Source organism: Salmo trutta, chromosome 21 (assembly GCF_901001165.1).
Source record: "Salmo trutta chromosome 21, fSalTru1.1, whole genome shotgun sequence".
Classification (NCBI taxonomy): Eukaryota; Metazoa; Chordata; class Actinopteri; order Salmoniformes; family Salmonidae; genus Salmo; species Salmo trutta.
In genome coordinates, this window is record NC_042977.1 from 35,411,582 (window position 1) to 35,434,431 (window position 22,850).

At 41.9% G+C, this 22,850-nt stretch overlaps 1 protein-coding gene and 1 long non-coding RNA gene across 2 annotated transcripts; one reads left to right on the forward strand and one right to left on the reverse strand.

Moving 5' to 3' along the window:
* The first annotated feature begins 3,814 nt into the window (after positions 1 to 3,814).
* ltb4r2b (leukotriene B4 receptor 2b) lies at positions 3,815 to 9,542 on the forward strand. The gene is made up of 5 exons (XM_029705418.1): positions 3,815 to 4,055; positions 7,552 to 8,174; positions 8,481 to 8,681; positions 8,800 to 8,843; positions 8,972 to 9,542. Exons 2-5 carry the CDS (start codon positions 7,569 to 7,571, stop codon positions 9,225 to 9,227), a joined length of 1,107 nt encoding a protein of 368 aa, XP_029561278.1. The 5' UTR covers positions 3,815 to 4,055; positions 7,552 to 7,568; the 3' UTR covers positions 9,228 to 9,542.
* An 11,422-nt stretch (positions 9,543 to 20,964) lies between these two features.
* LOC115157296 (uncharacterized) lies at positions 20,965 to 22,206 on the reverse strand. Its single transcript, XR_003868411.1, has 2 exons — positions 21,367 to 22,206; positions 20,965 to 21,181 (listed from the first exon to the last, which is right to left on the reverse strand). It is a non-coding gene; the product is annotated as an uncharacterized LOC115157296 (long non-coding RNA).
* Between the last annotated feature and the right edge of the window lie 644 nt (positions 22,207 to 22,850).

Below are 22,850 nucleotides of genomic sequence, written 5' to 3' on the forward strand. Positions count from 1 at the left end.
TAAGGAGGCCAGGCTGTTTCCTGTGGTGTTTACATGATTTCTCCCCTCTGTCTTGTCATCCTCCTTTCCTACTCCCATTACCATCTCAGCCTTTTTCTTTTCCCTCCTCCATGTTCCTCCCCTTGCTCTCCCAGGCTCACCCCCCCTCCCTCTCTCCCTCCCTCTCACCCCCCCCTCTCTCCCTCCCTCTCTCTCTCCCTCCCTCTCTCTCCCTCCCTTGCAAGATCTGTTTCTCATTATTCTCTGTAGTCTGTACTCTGTCTGAGATGGGAGACGAAAAACTTAAATAAACATGCTCTCTCCTTCCCCCAATCCCTCTCTTTCCCTAGCCCCCCCCCCCCCCCCCCCTCTCACCCCCTCCTCCAGTTCTCACAATCATCATGCTATACTGGAGCTGGATGCTTTTTCTCTCTCACTTTTTCTCTTTCATAATCTTGGAGATGTGGGTATCTTCTATCCAAATGAAGATGATTATATTTGGTAAATGTTTATGCGCAATCAAGATTGACTAAAGACTGCTCATTATTTAGGGTAAAATATAGTTTATATTGTGGGGGATTGGGATTTATTCTATAGGATTGTAGAATTATCTCGCATTCATAAGGTCTTGGCAAGAGATAAAAATAGTTTTTTTGAGTTTATATAATCAGTAGGGTTTTATTTGGGAGGCATATGAGTGTTACAAATGAAAAGGATGCTAATGTGGGTGAAATCCTCAGGCTGGGTTTCAGTTGCTGTTGGATGTCAACGGTTGAATGTCAAATTCACTGACAGAAGGAGGATATAATAATGTGGATATCTTGCCACCAGGTGGTAGAAAGGTGGAACAGTCTTTCCACAGTATAGGAGATGATGGTGTAAATGCCTCAGTTTCCAACATATTACTATATTATCTGAAGGAACATTTTGAACGCAGTGAACATTTCAGACAAAATAACTCTCATCATATGTTCAGTATCTCCAAACACCAGTGGGAAGCATTTATGATAATATTTTTATATTTCAACTTACAGAGGAAATACGCATACATATGATACAGAACAACTCATATGATAACGACAGAGATGAAAGGACTGAACTAAAACCAGAGGAAGATAAGAACTGGATGGATGTTTTGGTGGCTGGGTGTATGTGTTAGACAGGAACTGAATAAAGATATCACATGTGTATGATGCTAAGGACAATGCTTCTATACGCCTGGACAAGGGAGTATCAATTTTCACTCACTTCTTACCCTCTCTGCGTCCTGTTTTTACCTCGTACCCCAAACCTAGGAAATAATCAACATTCCTGCGTGAGTATCAGAGCTCCATGAGCGAGTGTGTGCAAATCAAAGTTTATCGGTCTTGTACACAGATTTGCAGTAATATCTAGCAAAACAATACACACATAATCCCTTTTTTTATAAATGTTTTTTTACACACAATGCCGGAATATATATATATACATATACACAGTTCAAAAGTTTGGGGTCACTTAGAAAGTTCCTTGTTTTTGAATGAGAAGCACATTTTTTGTCAGTTAAAATAACATCAAATTGATCAGAAATACAGTGTATACATTGTTAATGTTGTAAATGACTATTGTAGCTGGAAACGCCAGATTTTGAATGGAATATCTACATAGGCGTACAGAGGCCCATTATCAGCAACCATCACTCCTGTCTCATCACTCCAACACCAGTCTCAACGTCTACAGTGAAGAGGCGACACCAGGATGCTGGCCTTCTAGGCAGAGTTCCTCTGTCCAGTGTCTGTATTCTTTTGTCCATCTTAATCTTTTATTTTTATTGGCCAGTCTGAGATATGGCTTTTTCTTTGCAACTCTGCCTAGAAGGCCAGCATCCCGGAGTCGCCTCTTCTGTTGACGTTGAGACTGGTGTTTTGCGGGTACTATTTAATGAAGCTGCCAGTTGAGGACTTGTGAGGAATCTGTTTCTCAAACTAGACACTCTAATGTACTTGTCCTCTTACTCAGTTGTGCACCGGGGCCTCCCACTCCTCTTTCTATTCTGGTTAGAGCCAGTTTGCTCTGTTCTGTGAAGGGAGTAGTACATAGCGTGGTACGAGATCTTCAGTTTCTTGGCAATTTCTCGCATGGAATAGCCTTCATTTCTCAGAACAAGAAAAGACAGTTTCAGAAGAAGGTTCTTTGTTTCTGGCCATTTTGAGCCTGTAATCAAACACATAAATGCTGATGCTCCAGATTCACAACTAGTCTAAAGGCAGCCAGTTTTATTGCTTCTTTAATCAGACAACAGTTTTCAGTTGTGCTAACATAATCGCAAAAAGGTTTTCTAATGATCAATTAGCCTTTTAAAATGATAAGCTTGGATGAGCTAACACAACGTGCCATTGGAACACGGGAGTGATGGTTGCTGATAATGGGCCTCTGTACGCCTATGTACATATTCCATTCAAAATCAGCCGTTTCCAACTACAATAGTCATTTACAACGTCTACACTGTATTCTGATGAATTTGATGTTATTTTAATGGACAAAAAAAAAAGTGCTTTTCTTTAAAAAACAAGGACATTTCTAAGTGACCCCAAACTTTTGAACGGTAGTGTGTGTATATATATATATATATATATATATATATATATATATATATATATAGTGGCAGACCAGGGAGTTGGGTCAAAACGTTTACACAGATCAGACACGGACAGAGTAGGATTAGCTCAGTTTCAAAGGTGTTTATTAAAATAGTTCAAAAGAAAAGAATAGGTCTCCCCATGAGACCCTCTCTGGGTTCTGGGCTCCGGGTCTTGCTGTATCCTGTGGGGATCAAAAACTGAACTCCCTCCTGTTACCTCTGCAACCATCCCCAACTATACAGGAGTCCTTTCTTCCCCCACCCTCTCCCTTGTGTGCTGCCCTCCTGGCAGCTTTATGGGACTTGTACAGCTGGTGAGCAATCAGCCCTTGATACTCACCAACTCCCAATCAGCCCCAATTAGTCCTGGCCGGAGAGCCCGTCGAGACCTGGCACGTCCAGCAGATGAAGCCATCGCCGCGTGATGTATACTCCGTCTGTCACCAGGCCTCAATGAGTCTCCCCCTGGTGGCTGACCCACTGTAAGCCACAATATATATATATATATATATATATATATATATATATATATATATATATATATATATGTGTGTGTGTGTGTGTTTCGTATACTGAGTATACAAAACATTAAGAACACATGCTCTTTCCCTTACATAGACTGACCAGGTGAATCCTGGTGAAAGCTATGATCCCTTACTGATGTCTCTTAAATCCACATCAATCAGTGTAGATGAAAGGGAGGAGACAGGCTAAAGAAGGGTTTTTAATCCTTGAGACAATTGAGACATAGTGTGCCATTTAGAGGGTGAATGGGCAAGACAAAAAATATAAGTGCCTTCGAAGGGGGTATGTCATGAGTGAGGATGTTGAATCAATGTGGAAAACTGATTGGATTTGCAAAAGTAATCAACTTAAGGGCATTTCGTATTTTTAACCTAAGTCCAATGACATGGTGACATTTCTTGTTGATTTCACGTTAGTTGACAACTCAACCAAATGTAAATCAAATCTAGACATTGAACTGATGTCTGTGCCCAGTTGGCAGACACAATGTGTGCCTGACTACCTCTAAAGGTGATCAGGAAGATCACAATCAGATCACAATGTGTATTTTAATCTTCTACACCTGTCTAACAATGTATATTGGCAAGATCAGGACAAGGGGGGGAAGGTTAGCACCAGGTAGAAACACCACTGTGGAGGGTGTGTGTGTGAAAGAGAGTGAGCGGTTGGAGACTAAAGGAAGGACACACCTCTCTCGCCCCTCAGAGCGTGTTACAGCTTGTGGGGCAGCACATTTATTAGACACAGTAGCAGGGAAAGACAGGGGAAACAAGCAGTTGTAAAGAAATAAATAGAATGAGAGAGGGAGTTGGATACAAGCTGTCAGAAAAGAGAGAGTATAGATAAACACAAAACGATTCCCACCCTACTCAGATCCATTGCTCTTCGTCACCCTCTTCATCATCCTCTGAAGTCTTGATTGTGTAGTAAGGTGAGTGGATGCAAATATCCTGAACTTTTCCCTGGGACATACTCTATTCTCATTTTCAGTCTCTCTCTCTCTCTGTCTTTCTCTCTCTTTCTCTTTCGTTCTCTCTCTCTCTTTTTCTCGCTCTCTCGCTCTCTCTCTCCCAATCTAATAATCATTCCTAATTAATTTCCCATTTTTTTCCATTCCTTTCCAAAACTCTGAATTTCTTTCCTATTTTCCTCCTATTTTCCAATTCCATCCTCTTCCCTCTCTCTATCTTCTTTCCCTCTCGTCTCCATGTGTTGATGAGTGAATCCTGGTTCTGTGCGTTCCTTGCTGTTGACGTAACTCTACCTTGATTCTTATGTTGACACATCTATACACTGATCTAAGGTCCGCTTTTGAAATATACAAAACCTGCTGTAATGTCAGTCTGTAATGTAGGGTTTATCTTATGTTTTCACACTGCCAAAGAAGGGCTGTGTTCTTTCTAGGAATTCAACCAGTATAAATACAATTCCATTGACATTATGTACACCTGCTCTTTCCATGACATAGACTGACCAGGTGAATCCAGGTGGAAGCTATGATCCCTTATTGATGTCACTTGTTAAATCCACTTCAATCAGTGTAGATGAAGGGGAGGATACAGACTAAAGAAGGATTTTTAATTCTTGAGACAATTGAGACAAGGATTGTGTATGTGTGCCGTTTAGAGGGTGAATGGGCAAGACAAAATATTAGGTGTTCCAGATGTTTTCTACACTCAGTGTATAATACAATGCACTTTCCACTGCTGTTCACTTTTTTTATTTGTCAAAATAACTGCACAAGTGGAGACTTGTTGCCCTGTTCATAGCCTGATTGACAAAATGTCCACTTCTGTGAACCATTATTTCCCTCTTCATAGCTTTACAGATGGGTAGAAATAGAAATTACAGTACGGAGGAAGACAAGCATAGAGCCTGTGATGATAAAAGGAAATTATTGTGGCAATGTGGAGTACAGAGAGAGATACAGAGAGAGAGCAGGAGGGAGGAAATCAAGAGAAGTCTATGACTATCGAAGTGGAGTCTTTTAAAGGAGCAGCGTTAATATTTGGCATGTTTTAGCATGCCATCTCTGTGTTGTGACAGTATACCATATACTGTTGGCCAGGAAGGCTAAGGTGAATATTTGCTTGCCTGCGTCAGTGGCAAAATGTTTTATGTGTGCTGCAAACACATTGTCTACCGCAAAGATACAACAGTGAGTGAGGGTTGAGAGACATGTAGCCCCAACCTGAAATAGAAATAGCTTTGGGATATAATTCTATCAGTGTAAACATGGCCTTGGATGGCCACGCTTCACTCACGTCAATGAGGTGAGATTTGGAAGGATGGACTCGCGAAGCTAGTGTAAACCATATGCAAAACAATCCACCTAATTTTGAGTTGGTGACAGTTCAGTGATACGCTACATGCATGACCAAAAGTTTGTGGACACCTGCTCGTCGAACATCTCATTGCAAAATCATGGGCATTAATATGGAGTTGGTCCCCCTTTGCTGCTATAACAGCCTCCACTCTTCTGGGAAGGCTTTCCACTAGATGTTGGAACATTGCTGCGGGGACACGCTTCAATTCAGCCATGAGCATTATTGAGGTCGGACACTGATGTTGGGCGATTAGACTTGGCTCGGAGTCTGCGTTCCAATTCATCCCAAAGGTGTTTGATAGGGTTAAGGTCAGGGATCTGTGCTGGCCAGTCAAGTTATTCCACACCGATCTCAATAAACCATTTCTGCATGCCCCTTGCTTTGTGCATGGGGACATTGTCATGTTGAAACAGTAAAGCTGGCAACCGTTCCCTAAATGGTTGCCAGCCACACCAATGTGTCAGAGAAAACACGGTCCAACTGACAACCGAGTCAACTTGCAGGCACCCCTGGCCGCCACAAGGACTCATTAGAGCACGATGAGCCAAGGAAATCCAGCCGGCCAACCCCTCTTCTAACCCGGACAATGCTGGGCCAATTGTGCACTGCCCCATGGGGCTCCCGGTCATGGCCGGCTGTGACACAGCCTGGGATAGAACCCAAGGCTGTAGTGGCACCTCAGCACTGCGATGCAGTGCCTTAGACCACTGCGCCACTCGGGAGGCCCGCAAAAGGCCCTTTCCTGTTGCACATGGTGATCTTAGGCTTGTGTGCGGCTGCTCGGCCGTAGAAATCCATTTCATGAAGCTCCCGATGAACAGTTATTGTGCTGACGTTGCTTCCAGAGGCAGTTTGGAACTCGGTAGTAAGTGTTGCAACCAAGGACAGATGATTTTTATGCGTTACGCGCTTCAGCACTCGGTGGTCCTGTTCTGTGAGCTTGTGTGGCCCACCACTTCGCGACTGAGGCATTGTTGCTCCTAAATGTTTGCACTTCACAATAACAGCACTTACAGTTGATCGGGGCAGCTCTAGCAGGGCAGAAATGTAACAAACTGACTTGTTGGAAAGGTGGCATCCTATTACGGTGCCACATTGGCCTTACTGAAGAGCTCAGTGACTTTCATTCTACTGCCAATGTTTGTCTATGGCGATTGCATGGCTGTGTGCTCAATTTTGTACACCTGTCAGCAATGGGTGTGTCTGAAGGGTGTGCAATGGGTGTGTCTGAATTTGAAGGGGTGTCCACATAGTTTTGTATATATAGTGTACTTCCCAAACATATGTCTCTTTCTCTCTACCCTCGTTTACACCTTGTGCTAATGTGAGTTTTGTGAGATCTGATCAATATGATCCGATCACTATCTGATCAAGGTTTGTCGCGTCTACACGTTGTATTAAAATGTGTCTCTTATCCTTCCACTGTGTCAGCACTAAGTTGGTGTCTCCCTTTATGGAAATTATTTGACAGATATTCTTTCAAAATAATCAGAGTTTATTTAAGACAATAATACCATAAATCAATGGTGCTACCCGTGTCAATGATTTTAGAGTGATGATTATAATGATGATTTAAATGGTTTCACCATCCAGGTCTGCTCACACTCGATTGATATCCAGACACAATGCGTGCCTGATCACAATCAGATCACATTGTGTCTTTTAATTGTCTACACCTGTCTAAAAATGTAGCCAGGGCACAATCAGAATGTAGAACATGTTAGCAACAGGTATAAACGGGGCTCTTGTTTCGTCCTTTACCTCAGAGCTAATAACCGTACCAATGGCCAATGACATTGATTTCCTCCTTTTTTCTGACTCGTCCATCTCCTTCCTTAACTTCTTTAATCACACAGAGATTGAAGATGACAGATAGCACCTTGAGCCCTCAACTAAAACCTTTACATCAAAATCATAAGTTCTTAGCTTAGCTTCAATAAGTAAAATGTCTACTGATATCTGTGTTTTATGTAGGTCATACTCTTGGTCAATGACCCAAGCTCAGTGCTACTTTTCAACTTTTCAAATTGAAGGTTGATAACACACTGTAGCCATCAGAGTCCATGGATAACTCTATGTCTTTCTCCCTCTCTCCTTCAGAGCCGATCACCCTCACTATGGCTAAGAATGGCAGTTCCCTCCTCCATTATCTCAACAAGTCCACTTCCACCTCTATCCTCTTCACCAAAGGCACTGTTGAGGATTCCAGCATCGTGAGTAACGACGCCACCACAGCCATAGGAGCCCTCATCTTGGGCCTGGTCTTCCTCCTCGGCGTCCCAGGAAACCTCTTCATCATTTGGAGCATCCTGGCCCGTGCCCGCCGACGCTCCGTTACCACCCTCCTCATCCTCAACCTTGCGTGTGCCGACGGCTTTCTCATATGCCTAATCATCTTCTTCATAATTTATCTGGCCAGGCAGAACTGGGACTTTGGTGACCTCATGTGCAAGGGGCTGTTTTACCTGTGCAACACTAACATGTACGCCTCCATCTTCCTCATCACGCTGATGAGCCTGCATAGGCTAGTTGCGGTGGTGTGGCCCCATCGAGTGGCGGCCCTGGCCAGCAAGAAGATAGTAGTGCGGGCAATAGCTGGGCTCTGGGCCCTAGTGTTCTCAATTTCTATCCCTGCTCTGGTGTTCAGGCAGGTGAGGTATGATCATGATGAACAGAACAACACCCGCCTGGTGTGTGCCTCAAATCACTCCCGGTCTCAATATGTAAGTTCAAGAGATAAGTGAATATTAAGTTAATAATGAAGTTAGATACATTATATATTTTTTCTGGTTTAAGTATATAGTTATTCAGGATTAGGAAGAGGTGTACATGTTGATACAGGTACAGTCATTATGACTACTAATATTCACAGGAGCCTCCCTTTCTTCCTGACATCATAAATCCTAACTAATCTTACATTTTAGCTTGAGATCTTGGTATGACAGACCAATTCATGTTTAAATAAGCCTGGTATTGCACCATGTCATTACATGTGTGCAGTTTATCATGACATAATTGCTCATGTTCAGGTGGTGTACCAGTACACCTTTGAGACAGTAGTGGGATTCCTGGTTCCGTACGGGGTTATAGTGTGCAGCTACATCTGCATCCTGAGACGCCTCAGACAGACCAAGTTCCGTCGCAAGGTCCGCAGTGAGAAACTCATCCTGGCCATCGTTGTGATGTTTGGTATCTTCTGGTTGCCATATCACCTCATTAACATAATACAGGTGTGTGTGATCATATGATATTGTTTATCATGCAATTTCACTCAGAGTGTGGAGTGTAGCATAGAAAGTTATACTATTTTACAGTGAAGGAATGATTGTACGTTTTTTTCTCTCCTAGGTGGTGGCTGAACAGTTTGAAGACAACTCAACAACGAAAAAGAGGTATGTGCCAACCAACCCAACATCTTCCCCTCCATTTAGCTAAAGTTAAATTTAACATAAGCACCAACACCCATACAATAAGTCAAAGGACTGGAACGGCAACATGAACTCTATCCCTCTCTCTGCAGACTAGATATGGTATGGCAGCCCAGTCGTCCTGTGACCTCCGCTCTGGCCTTCATCAGCAGCTGTGCTAACCCTATTCTCTACACCTTCGCTGGAAAATCCTACATCAGAGAGGACGGCATTGCCTTCATGGCTCGGCTCTTTGAGGGGACATCTCTGGACACTGGGATAAAGAAGGGAATTGGACTAAAAGATGCGTTGTCTTTCAGCAGCACTGGGGGCAATGCTGTGAAGAACGAAAAACACACAGTTGTGTAGAGTTGCACTGCACATGCTATCCACTCATCATGACGATGCACTGCTGCACACAGACTGTTTCAAAACCTTTACCTGTCCATATGGGACCACCTGAAAGAATCCATACAATATTCAGTGCACCTCGTGTTAGACAAGTTTCTCACTAGACCCAAATTCACTGCCACTAATTTTTGTAAATGCGTTTTGTAAATGTGCCCCAATTTTTAAAAATACTTTTAATACACTGCTTGTACTGCTTGAATGTTTGTTGAATCCCATGTTGTAAATACCACTTATAATACTGGGGAATATTGTGATTAAAAGATGTTAAAGGTTCAGAATTGTGGAAAATAATTCATAATTTGAGTTTTGAATATGTAAACTCAACTTCAGGTTATAATTACCTAACCAAACAAATCAAATTTTAATGGTCACATACACGTGATTAGCAGATTTTATTGTGGGTGTAGCGAAATGCTTGTGCTTCTAGCTTCGTCAGTGCAGTAATATCTAACAAGTAATATCTAACAAATTACACAACATATACCCAATACACACAAATCTAAGTAGGAATGAATTTAGACTCTATACATATATAGACGAGCGATGTCAGAGCGGAAAGGACTAAGATATAGTATAGAATACAGTATAGGGAGAGGTTCATATGAGATGAGAAATGCTGAGAAAGATATGAGAAAGATATGTAAACATTAAGTGACTAAGATACCGTGACTAATATGTAAACTGTATTAAGTAACCAAGATACCGTAGAAGTATAGAAAACAGTATCAGATGAATAATGCCAGATATGTAAACATTATTAAAGTGACTAGTGTTCCATTCCTTAAAGTGGCCAGAGATTTATAGTCTATGCCTATAGGCAGCAGCCTCTAATGTGCCAGTGGCCATGAGATAGAAGCTGTTTTTCAGTCTCTCGGTTCCAGCTTTGATGCACCTGTACTGACCTCGCCTTCTGGATGATAGCGGGGTGAACAGGCAGTGGCTCGGGTGGTTGATGTCCTTGATGATATTTTTGGCCTTCCTGTGACATCGGGTGCTGTACAGTAGGTGTCCTGGAGGGCAGGTAGTTTGCCCCCAGTAATGCGTTTGGCAGACCGCACCACCCTCTGGAGAGCCTTGCGGTTGCGGGCGGTGCAGTTGCCGTACCAGGCTGTGATACAGCCCGACAGGATGCTTTCAATTGTGCAAATTTCTTTAGCCTCCTGAGGTTGAAGAGGCTCTGTTGCGCCTTCTTCACCACACTGTCTGTGTGGGTGGTCCATTTCAGTTTGTCTGGGATGTGTACGCCAAGGAACTTGAAGCTTTCCACCTTCTCCACTGCAGTCCCGTCAATGTAGCTTGGGGGGTGCACCCACGATCATCTCCATTGTTTTGTTGATGTTGAGTGAGAGGTTGTTTTCCAGGCACCACATTCAAAGAGCCCTCACTTCCTCCCTGTAGGCTGTCTCATCACGCAGTCATGGGTGAACAGGGAGTACAGGAGGGGACTGAGCATGCACCCTTGTGGGGCCCCAGTGTTGGGGATCAGCGGAGTGGAGGTGATGTTTCCTACCTTCACCACCCGGGGGAGGGCTGTCAGGAAGTCCAGGATCCAGTTGCACGGGGTGGGGTTCAGACCCAGGGTCTCGAGCTTAATGATGAGCTTGCAGGGTACTATGGTGTTGAATGCTGACCTATAGTCAATAAACAGCATTCTTACATAGGTATTCTTCTTGTCCAGATGGGATAGGGCAGTGTGCAGAGTGATGGTGATTGCATTGTCTGTGGATCTATTGGGGCGGTAAGCAAATTGAAGTGGGTCTAGGGTGGCAGGTAAGGTAGAGGTGATATGATCTGTAACTAGTCTCTCAAAGCACTTCATGATGACAGAGGTGAGTGCTACATGGCGATAGTCATTAAGTTCAGTTACCTTTGCCTTCTTGGGTACAGGAACAATGGTGGCCATCTTAGAGCATGTGGGGACAGCAGACTGGGATAGGGAGAGATTGAATATGCCCATAAACACACCAAAAATAACAATTGTGCCCAATCATTTCTAAAAGGTGTCTCCTTCTGTAACAATACTGTACCACAGTGCATCTTGCTGTTGGAGACATTTTACGGTATTGAAGAAATCTTACCATCTACTGGTGAGGTAACTATAGCACAAGTTACATTCACACTGTTTAAAATGTAAGATCAGATAGATTCAGAAAATACCCAAAATACAATGAAATAAATGCAACTGTATTTTATGATAAATAGACTAAAGTGAGTCTTTAGTCCTTTACGGTGTCCTGTTGGAGAACTGTTTGAAGGTGTTACACAGCCTTTGTTAATGGCTGAACACATCCTCACTAAGATGGAGCATTTGCATTGTTTCTCCAGTGGAGATCCTCCTCTGGTGAAGACATGGAAGCTTGTGGCACATTGTGGGGTGGTAGGGACAAAAGACATGAACATGATTTTGTGTTAATCAAACATATTCTCCTCCAACTATTCTATTTACTGTAATGACTATCTAATGTTGTGGCACTGGAAATACGATAAAATCCCAACAACATTGTTGATTGGAAGATTAATATACTCTAAACATTTTTCATTCTATTTAGATAGTTGAACATAGCCCATAGCAGAAGGTTATGTATGGACTTACGTATGCAATAGTCATCCTCATGGGGAATCCTAGCCTGGTCTTGTTTTAACTCTGAGGCCTTGCTGTTCTGGTTGCTCTTCTTGGAGCGCTAATTGGAGCACCACACAAAGACAGATACTGTTAACAGACATTGTTAGTGCATTTCTTCAACTACTTCTATAACACTTCACATGGTTTCTCACTGAAAACTGAGATATATTGTCATTGTTTGAATAGGATATTGTGTGGTAACTGGCAGAAGAACAGCATATACAGATACATGACAAACAGTTAAATTATATACAGTTGAAGTCGTAAGTTTACATACACCTTAGCCAAATACATTTAAACTCAGTTTTTCACAATTCCTGACATTTAATCCAAGTAAGAATTCCCTGTCTTAGGTCAGTTAGGATCACCACTTTATTTTAAGAATGTGAAATGTCAGAATAATAGTAGAGAGAATGATTTATTTCAGCTTTTATTTCTTTCATCACATTCCCAGTGGGTCAGATGTTTACAAACACTCAATTAGTATTTGGAGGCATTGTCTTTAAATTGTTTAACTTGGGTCAAACGTTTCAGGTAGCCTTCCATAAGCTTCTGTGGCAGACAAGTGGGTTTGGTCAAAACGTTTATACAGATCAGACACAGACAGAGTAGGATTTGCTCGGTTTCAAGGGTGTTTATTTGAATAACAAACCAAAAGAAAAGAATAGGTCTCCCCCATGAGACCCTCTCCGGGATACTGTCTTCTGGGCTCCGGGTCTTGCTGTATCCTGTGGGGAACAAAACTGAGCTCCCTCCTTTTATCTCTGGAACTGTCCCCAATTACACAGGAGCAACCTTTCTTCCCCCAGTCCCTTCTCCCATGTGCTGCCCTTCTGGCAGCTTTATGGGACTTGTCCAGCTGGTGTTCAATCAGCCCTTGATTACTCACAAACCACAATCAGCCCCAATTAGTCCTGGCCGGAAAGCCCGTCGAGACCTGGCACGTCCAGAAGAGGGAACCATCACCTTGTGATGAAGACTCCGTCTGTCACCAGGCCTCGACGAGTCTCCCCCTGGTGGCTGACCTGCTGTACGCCACACTTCCCACAATAAGTTGGGTGAATTTTGGCCCATTCCTCCTGACAAAGCTGGTGTAACTGAGTCAGGTTTGAAGGACTCCTTGCTCGCACACGCTTTTTCAGTTCTGCCCACACATTTTCTATAGGATTGAGGTCAGGGCTTTGTGATGGCCACTCCAATACCTTGACTTTGTTGTCCTTAAGCCATTTTGCCACAACTTTGGAGTATGCTTGGGGTCATTGTCCATTTGGAAACCCCATTTGCGACCAAGCTTTAACTTCCTGACTGATGTCTTGAGATGTTCATTCAATATGTCCAAAAAAAATGTCCTTCCTCAGGATGCCATTTATTCTTTGAAGTGCACCAGTCCCTCCTGCAGCAAAGCAACCCCACAACATGATGCTGCCACCCCTGTGCTTCACGGTTGGGATGGTATTCTTCAGCTTGCAAGCCTCACCCTTTTTCCTCCAAACATAATGATGGTCATTATGGCCAAACAGTTCTATTTTTGTTTCATCAGACCAGAGGACATTTCTCCAAAAAGTACGATCTTTGTCCCCATGTGCAGTTGCAAACATAGTCTGGCTTTTTATGGCAGTTTTGGAGCAGTGGCTTCTTCCTTGCTGAGCGGCCTTTCAGGTTATGTCGATATAGGACTCGTTTTTATTGTGGATATAGATACTTTTGTACCTGTTTCCTCCAGCATCTTCACAAGGCCCTTTGCTGTTGTTCTGGGATTGATTTGCACTTTTCGCACCAAAGTACATTAACCTCTAGGAGACAGAATGCATCTCCTTCCTGAGCGGTATGATGGCTGCGTGGTCCCATGGTGTTTATACTTGCGTACTATTGTTTGTACAGATGTACGTGGTACCTTCAGGCATTTGGAAATTTCTCCCAAGGATGAACCAGACTGGTGAGGTCTACAATTTTTTTTCTGAGGTCTTGGCTGATTTCTTTTGATTTTCCCATGATGTCAAGCAAAGAGGCACTGAGTTTGAAGGTTGGTGTTGGAATACATCAACAGGTACACCTCCAATTGACTCAAATGATGTCAATTAGCCTATCAGAAGCTTCTAAAGCCATGACATAATTTTCTGGAATTTTCCAAGCTGTTTAAAGGCACAGTCAACTTAGTGTATGTAAACTTCTGACCAACTGGAATTGTGATACAGTGAATTATAAGGGAAATAATCTGTCTGTAAACAATTGTTGGAAAAATGACTTGTGTCATGCACAAAGTAGATGTCCTAACCGACTTGCCAAAACTATAGTTTGTTAACAAGAGATTTGTGGAGTGGTTGAAAAACGAGTTTTAATGACTCCAACCTAAGTGTATGTCAACTTCCGACTTCAACTCTATGTAATAGTGATATTTCAACTTTAACTTTGATCTTTTGTCTACCTTAGAGATGATTTTGAAGTTGATCTTTGACAGGAAGCTGAACTTCCCTTTGCCTTTCCAGACAGCCTTAGCCTGAGGAAGACAGGTATTACTCTGTTTCTCAACCTCAGACTCAGTGGGGAGAGTTGAGATGTCCACCTCTCTGTCATGGACGCTGGCCCCATCTTCAGATGTTCCTTAGTGCCCAATGTACTCTTTCTGCATTACTGAATCAGAAAACTGAGAGAAGTTGTCCATGACTTGATTGACCATAACCTTTGTAAACAGATTCACAGCATTGTCGTATATCTGTGATGAGCTGTCGGAGACTGAATATCTTCCAGAAGAAATGTAGGTATGAAAGTTAAATCAGTAAGGCTGGTCTGAATGGATCGTCACTTTTAATTAATCTAGTAAACTCATAATTCACATCGCTTCCCATCTCACTCATCAGCATTAAAGGTATTTACACAGAACAAAAATATATACGCAACATGCAAAAATGTCTAAGATTTTACTGAGTTACAGTTCATATTTGTAAATCAGTCAATTTAAATAAATTCATTAGGCCCTAATCTATGGATTTCACATGACTGGGAATGCTGATATGCACCTGTTGGTCACAGATACCTTTAAAAAAAGTAGGGAGTGGGTCAGAAAACCAGTCAGTATCTGGTGTGACCACCATTTGCCTCATGGTGCACGACACATCTCCTTCGCATAGAGTTGATCAGGCTGTTGATTGTGGCCTGTGGATTCAATGGCTGTGCAAAGATGCTCAATATTGGCAGGAACTCGAACATGCTGTTATACACGTCGATCCATAAGCATCCCAAATGTGCTCAATAGGTGACATATCTGGTGAGTATGCAGGCCATGGAAGAACTTGCACATTTTCAGCTTCCAGGAATTGTGTACAGATCCTTGCGACATGGGGCCGTGCATTATCATGCTGAAACATAAGGTGATGGCGGCGGATGAATGGCACGACAATGGGCCTCAGGATCTCGTAACGGTATCTCTGTGCATTAAAATTGCCATTGTTAAAATGCAATTGTATTCGTTGTCTGTAGCTTATACCTGCCCATACCATAACCCAACTGTCACCTTGGGGGCCACTGTGTTTTTGGGAACCTTCCCCAGATCTGTGCCTCAACACAAACCTGTCTCTGAGCTCTATGGACAATTCTTTTGATTTCAAGACTTGGTTTTTGCTCTATCAACTGTGGGACCTTCTTTAAACAGGTGTGCAGTGCTTAACTTGAGCCAGATCCTGCCGGAACAGGATCCTGCACCTCTCAAATTTGACTTTGTTTGTTCCAGCACCTATTTGCCCAGATCCGGTACCTCTCGCAGCATGATTTATTCATAATTTCACTGTTCGCACTGTAGACATTCTAATAAAAGCAATCAGCATTAAATCAAGTTGTCTCCTCGTTATTTCTCCTGCCCCCCAGACCATCATGTAAAAGCGTGGTGATTCTTCTATGTAATCATCCTATCCTGCCACACTGATTCCAGACCTGCTCTCTTAATTCTACATTAAGGTTATGGGGAGGGACAGTGGGGTAAGTAACTGATCTTGACATAGGTCCTGGTGGTGGTGGTCAGATAGTCCCTACGTAGGTCCCTACGTAGTCACGTCACGTAGCCTAGTCTAGTCATCTCCCTACTGAATTTGAATCATGGGAAAGGCAAATAAAAAATGGATAAAAAAAGGCAATCGAGTTTGAAATTTTTCAAGTCCAAAAATCCAGAGAAAGATGGTGAATTGGAACCCAGAACGAGCCAGAGAACTGTGGGAGGAGTGAGGGGCAAACTGTTCCTGACAGCGATGCTAATATACAGTGGCAAGAAAAAGTATGTGAACCCTTTGGAAATACCTGGATTTCTGCATAAAATGGTCATCAAATTTGATCTGATCTTCACAACAATAGACAAATATAGTGTGCTTAAACTAATAACAGACTAATTATTGTATTTTTATTGTCTATATTGACTATATAATTTAAACATTCACAGTGTAGGTTGTCCAGATAATTCCAAAGGGTTCACATACTTTTTCTTGCTACTGTACCTGTTGCAAGACGCACTGGTTGATGCTTATTTATAAAACCCTCTAAGGCCTCACTCCCTCCTATCTGAGATATTCTGCCAGTCACATTCTGTTAAAGGTCCCCAAAGCGCACACATGCCTCGCTTGTCTCTCTTCAGTTAGCTGCAGCTAGCGACTGGAACGAGCTGCAACAAACACTCAAACTGGACAGTTGAATCTCAATTTCTTCATTCAAAGACTCAAGCATGGACACTCTTACTGAGTTGTGGCTGTTTTGCGTGATGTATTGTTGTCTGTACCTTATCCTTTGTGCTGTTGTCTGTGCCCAATAATGTTTGCACCATGTTGTACTGCTGCCATGTTGTGTTGTCATGTGTTGCTGCCATGCCATGTTGTGTTGTCTCTTGTCATGTGTATTTTGTCCTATATTTTTATTTATTTTGTTAATCACAGCCCCTGTCCCCACAGGAGGCCTTTTGACTTTTGGTAGGTGTCATTGTAAATAATTTATTCTTAACTGACTTGCCTAGTTAAATAAAGGTTAAATAAATAAAGTAAAAACATTATCCTGCCAGCTCAGCATCACCTCCGGCACCTCTACTAGCTAGTATTTTTTGAGCAAGAAGTTGACTCGAGAGTTAAACGGACTTGACATGGGTAGAGTCATTGTGGGAGTTTTATGTTATATTCCAATATTGTGATATTTGTTATACTGCTACATTTGTCTTGAAATATGAAATTCAGATCTTGTAAGCCCCACAGCCGAGTATGTGGCATATGGCGGGTGTTCTGCAGTGTTGTATAAAAATGTTGCTGTACATTGTCTATAAAATTAGGCTCTAAGAAATTCTGACTTGTGTAAGCCCCGCACTATACTCAAGTATGTGGCATACTGCAGTGACGTCTAAAATGCTTTGAATTAATTAGCACCTTGGAGAGTGCTGTCCATTTCACCTCCATAGATAGTAGGCTACTTGGCTGCTACATTGTGCTTGACACGGTACCTCAGAGACACGGTACCTCAGAGACCGTATTTTTTACTTTTAATACATCTGTTTTCACTGTGTCATTATGGGGTATTGCATGTAGATTGATGAGGGAAAAAAAATATTTCATCAATTTTAGAATAAGATAAAATGTGGAAAATGTCAATGGGTCTGAATACTTTCCCTAAATGCACTGTATTCGTTAAGGACTAGGGAGTTTTTCAGGATAAAAAAGAAGCAGAACGGAGAGGCAGAATCCTTGAGGAAAACCTGGTTCAGTCTACTTTCCACCAGACATTGGGAGATGAATTCACCTTTCAGCAATACTATAACCTAAAACAAGGCCAAATCTACACTGGAGTTGCTTACCAAGAAGACAGTGAATGTTCCTGAGTGGCCAAGTTACAATTTTGACCTGAAAATGGTTGTCTAGCAATAATTAACAACTAAGTTGACAGAGCTTGAAGAATTTTTCAAAGAATGGGCATATGTTTCACAATCCAGGTGTGGAAAGCTCTTAGACAACCAGCTGTAATTGCTGCCAAAGATGATTCTAACATGTATTGATTGACTCGGGGTTGAATAGTGTTTAATTTTTAATTACTTTTTTACAAATGTAAATGTCTTCCACATGAAAGTATTTTGTGTATAGATCATTGACAAAAAAAATAATTAAATCCATTTTAACCCTACTTTGTAACACAACAAAATGTGGATAAGGTAAAAGGGTGTGAATACTTTCTGAAGGCACAGTATACATAGTGGCTGTAGAATTAACACATTGCAGAGAGGAGTGGTCTGGAGAAGCACTCCATGGCTTAGTTGAGTCTTTCTGGGTAAATCTAAGAGATTTGCACACCGATTGTACAATATATGCACATTATAATTGTTCAAGATCTGTCAAGTTGGTTGTTGATCATCACTGGACAGCCATTTAAGTCCTGCAATAGATTTTAAATCCGATTTAAGTCAAAACTGTAACTAGGCCACTCAGGAACATTAAATGTCGTCTTGGTAAACAGACTTTAACATCTCTGCTCTACCAGGGGTCGGGGGAGAACAGGGAGGGGGCGGTTAGGTCAGGTAGAGCACTAGAGCAGCGGCGGGTGTCTGAGGACAGGGCAGCTGGTGTATGCTCTGCGTCTTCTGGGCATCGTGATTGATAGATAAGACTATGAATGACTTTTAGATGGGCCGGGGTCCCTTTTATATGGCTTTAGGGGGTCTGGTAACGCCATAGCAGCGATAAATTATGCCGTAATTAGGCTATTGATGACAGTTTAAATTTAGAAAACTCCTGTTTTCAGTGACAACATAGCAGCCTATAGTAACATTGCTATTCCGAACACAAAAATAAATACAAAACACGGAGGCCTGTAAAGTGGCCTACCCGATGTAAGAGGACTACGTGCTTCTTTTGAGCCTAAAATGAAGAAAATCGGCACAGGATTGTAGAAGCAGAATATCAGAACATTTAGCTTATAATATAGATAGGCTATTAATTTAAAATAACATTTATAGGATATTTTCCAAGAGCCAACCATTATAAAAGGTAAATCTATAATGCCGTAAGCCTCAGCTGAGGGTCCACTCCTACAATGTTGTGAATTTTTTCTTATTTTTAGGATCAAAAGAAGCGTGCCACCGGCCGTTTAGATATTCTGCTGTGTTCTGTATTTTTTTCTTATTTCCCGTTTGTGCCTGGAATGGCACGGTTACTATGGGAAAGTCAGATGTCATAATGCAAATGTTGTAAGCGTTTTGTCGGCCAATTTTGAATCTGTAGACTACTATGAACTACTATTCCATTTAAACTTTTACGTCGTTAAAAAGAATAGTGCCATCTAACGGCCGATTGGGCTACTGTCACCAGTGGACTCAAAATGAGTACCCTAACAATTATTTAGTTTACATTGCTCCAGTTGCATTTGCAAACAACTTAAACATAGGACGAGTGTGCAAAAATAACCATAGATGGGAAGTTAATGGTTTATTAAAAAAGGCATAAATAAATTATATTACGGTTGCAGTGGCATTGAATCAAATCCAATGATTTATCGACAATAGGACGGGGTGCCGCAATTACAAAATACCACGGGTACGACGCAAAAATGTTGGTAACTGGTCTATAAAAGCAATAAGAAACCTCAGGGGTTTGTGGTATATGACCAATATTACAGCTACAGGGCATTTCCACATAACACATTTGGGGCGATGAAACGGACGGAGCACACTCATTTTCAAAGGAAGTGACGTGACGGGGGACTTGAGACGCAAAAGAGGGCGGGACCAAAATTTGGGAACTCTTCAGTTTATGCTAATATTCCGTGACTTCGCAGCACTATTGACCAACAGAAAGCGTTATAGCTTCCAGCCCCTATTGGATGGACTATTGATACCTAGCCTGCTAGCTAGTGTAGCACATGTGAGAAACTTACTGCCTGATCTGTCCCCACTTGCACTAGCCAATACTTTTCGCGTGGCGCCAACTGGTAAGAGGCTTCAGGTCGGTCACGTGTGCTGGCAATGCAGAGGTCACGCCGAATTGGAAGTGGTACGCCCTAAACAAGCAGCGTGACGTCCTCTACACTAGCACCCACGAGGGCGAAACTACCGTGGCTAGTGGAAATTGGGGGCCATTAGAACATTCTCTATACAAGCAGCACTGGCCTAGCCACGCTATCCTTGCCTTCATGTGGTTGCTAGAAACCGACAGCTAGTCACCCAATCCAGTAATGGTTGGACGCTTTAGTGAGCTTTGATTGGTCACTAACGTAATGGCGCGTTTTATTTTAAATTCACCCTTCAGTGAATTTAAAAGTGTTCAAACAATGAATCATTGATCACAGCTACGTCGCACATACTACGCAACTGGATTTGCGTGGAAGGTCAAAATTCACCTTCTACCATTTATGTCAAGCCGTCAAAGCATAGTTTGAATTATTGAACGCACTGCAAGTCAAACGCAGCGTTTCATTGTAAATTAAATTATTGTGTACCAAAATGCAATGCGGTTGGTGTGTTCGAAGCACAAGGCCAACACAACTCAAGTCTTCCAGTTACATAGCAAATTATTCACCACTAATAATATCGCATATATTACATGACTAGAGAATATAAAGCAAGCATACTTCTAATGCAGTCAGTCGCTCCCGTGTGCCGCAGCAGTCTAAGGCACTGCATCGCTGGAGTCACCACTACTTTATCACAAGCCGTGATCGAGTCCCAATTGGCCCAGCGTCGTCCGGGTTAAGCCGTCATTGTAAATTTAGAATGTTCTTAACCGACTTGCGTAGTTAAATATGAAATTTCCTTGGACCACGTAGTTTACCATTTCTACACCACTTGTCCATGTCTGCTAGTTGAAAGTAGGCATACAGTTGAGTGACTTTAAAAAGGCATTATTCCACCTGTTGCCTAGACCATTACATCTGATTCAGAGGGATTGGGTTAAATGCAGAAGCCATATTTCAGTTGAACATTGTTGCACAACTGACAAGGTATCCCATTCCCCCCCAGAAAAGAAAAACATACCTAGCCTTTGTTTACAGGTAACAGCTGAAGTAAAGGATGTAATAGTACTAACCACAACTGCCAATGACATTACATAAATTAAACAACAAGAGTTAACATTCACTGCATTTATTGAACACTTTCAACCAAGTAACATTTTGTACAATTTTGAACCAATTCGACAGTGCCTCAGACAAAACGCTTCTGGTTAGCGACTGTTGAGTACATACTTAGTCAATAGATACATACATTTGACCTCAAACTAGATTACAGATCATCCTGGGGTTGAATGGAAGCGGTGATCATTCCTACAATGGCAGTTCCCATTACCTAGTGGTGGACAGATGGAAACAGTCAGTACAACACAGAATAAAGAGATTCTTCAACTACTCCTTAATTTACTCAGCGCATGTGTATAATCACTAGGATTCAGGTGAAACACGGATCATGAAACAAACTCATCATAGTAAGGTTACTGAAATGCTGGTTTCAGGAGCATATAATTTGATAGTTACCTGATTTTCCAGCAGAGCAAGGATTTTGATCTTTGATTCTCTAAAGTGACATACAAACACGAGTCAGTTACCTATAGTCACATTTTCACAAGTGTTAAACGTTGACATTCAGGCAACCCAGTCAGTGCAGTGAATTTATAATCACGAGGTTCAGCTGAAACACGGACTCACATGCAAATCATCATTTTGGGTTTGACAACAAGTGTCACAGGTAAGTAACGTTAACGATGTAATAGTAATTACCCAGGTAGCAAGCCAAATGGCTAGTCCTCTGAGCCAAATTCCTTTAAAAAATAACGACGTTTAGAGATGCTGCCATCATGGTTCAAATGGAATACTAAACATCAGACTAGCGGCTGTAGAGTTCGTGCCCAACACCTGCTTACTGTCTATTTAAGGGCCTAAGGCACTCGAACTCGTGGTTAAAAATCACTTTAGATAGTTAGGCCCAATCCTCAGACACAAACAGTTAAGAAAACACTTATGAGATGCTTACCGTAGCCAAGGCCTTTGAATGGTCGGTTTATTGAACCAACTTTAATAAAAATTAAAAAACGGATACAACTAAAATGTATCAAGATATTTTAGGCTGGCCTAACGCTAGTCTAGCAAGCTAGCCACCAAAATGACTTACCAGCCAACTGCTAGCAAATAACCCAAAACGGAGTTAGAATCAAATAACATTGTCTAACAAAAATAGCTATTAAATAACTAACTTAATATCAAATTAAAAAAATTGGTAGCTTATGGCGAAATCAACCACATGTGCTGATGTCCTCTTGTCTTAAATAATATTCCTCGAACCACAGTAGGTGAGAAAGACTGATTGAGGGGACTGGGGGCGCATTTATCTGTTTTACCACACCACGTGTTGTTGTGGGAAACACGCATGTTGCTTCCGGGTGTGGTATCTCCCCCCAAGACATGTCTTTATTTTAGTTCCGCGTGGAACGAATCAACGCTGAACACTTTAAGCCGCGAAAGATCAATCCCGAGTTTGACAAGATGTAATATAGAAATGGTCATGGTTCGCTATAATTTCCCCCTTCAATCTGGATATCTGAGAATACAACACTTTCTCAGAGGAAATGATTGACTTGGGTAGGAGCTCACCGGATGCTTGAGCTCATGTGCCTCTTTAAGAGCATTAGCTCCAAAGTATTATGGAGCTCCTGAACCTTAATGTAAACAATACCGGCACCCAAAATGAGTACCGGCACCTAGTTCAGTCCAAATCAATAATTTGGGATCAAACTATTATGTTGTTATAATACAAACAAAATGTTGTTATCGTAATAAATATTTGTTCCATTAATCTGATATTGATTTATAAAGGCCAATTGACTCACAAACCAATAACTGGCTAATAACTGATCTGGTATATCCATATTTTCTAAACATGCATTTTATGTCTAACATTATTGCCATTTAGTTTTAAGTGTTGCTGGAAACACATAGCGTTTTAAAAAAACTCCGCTTGTAAG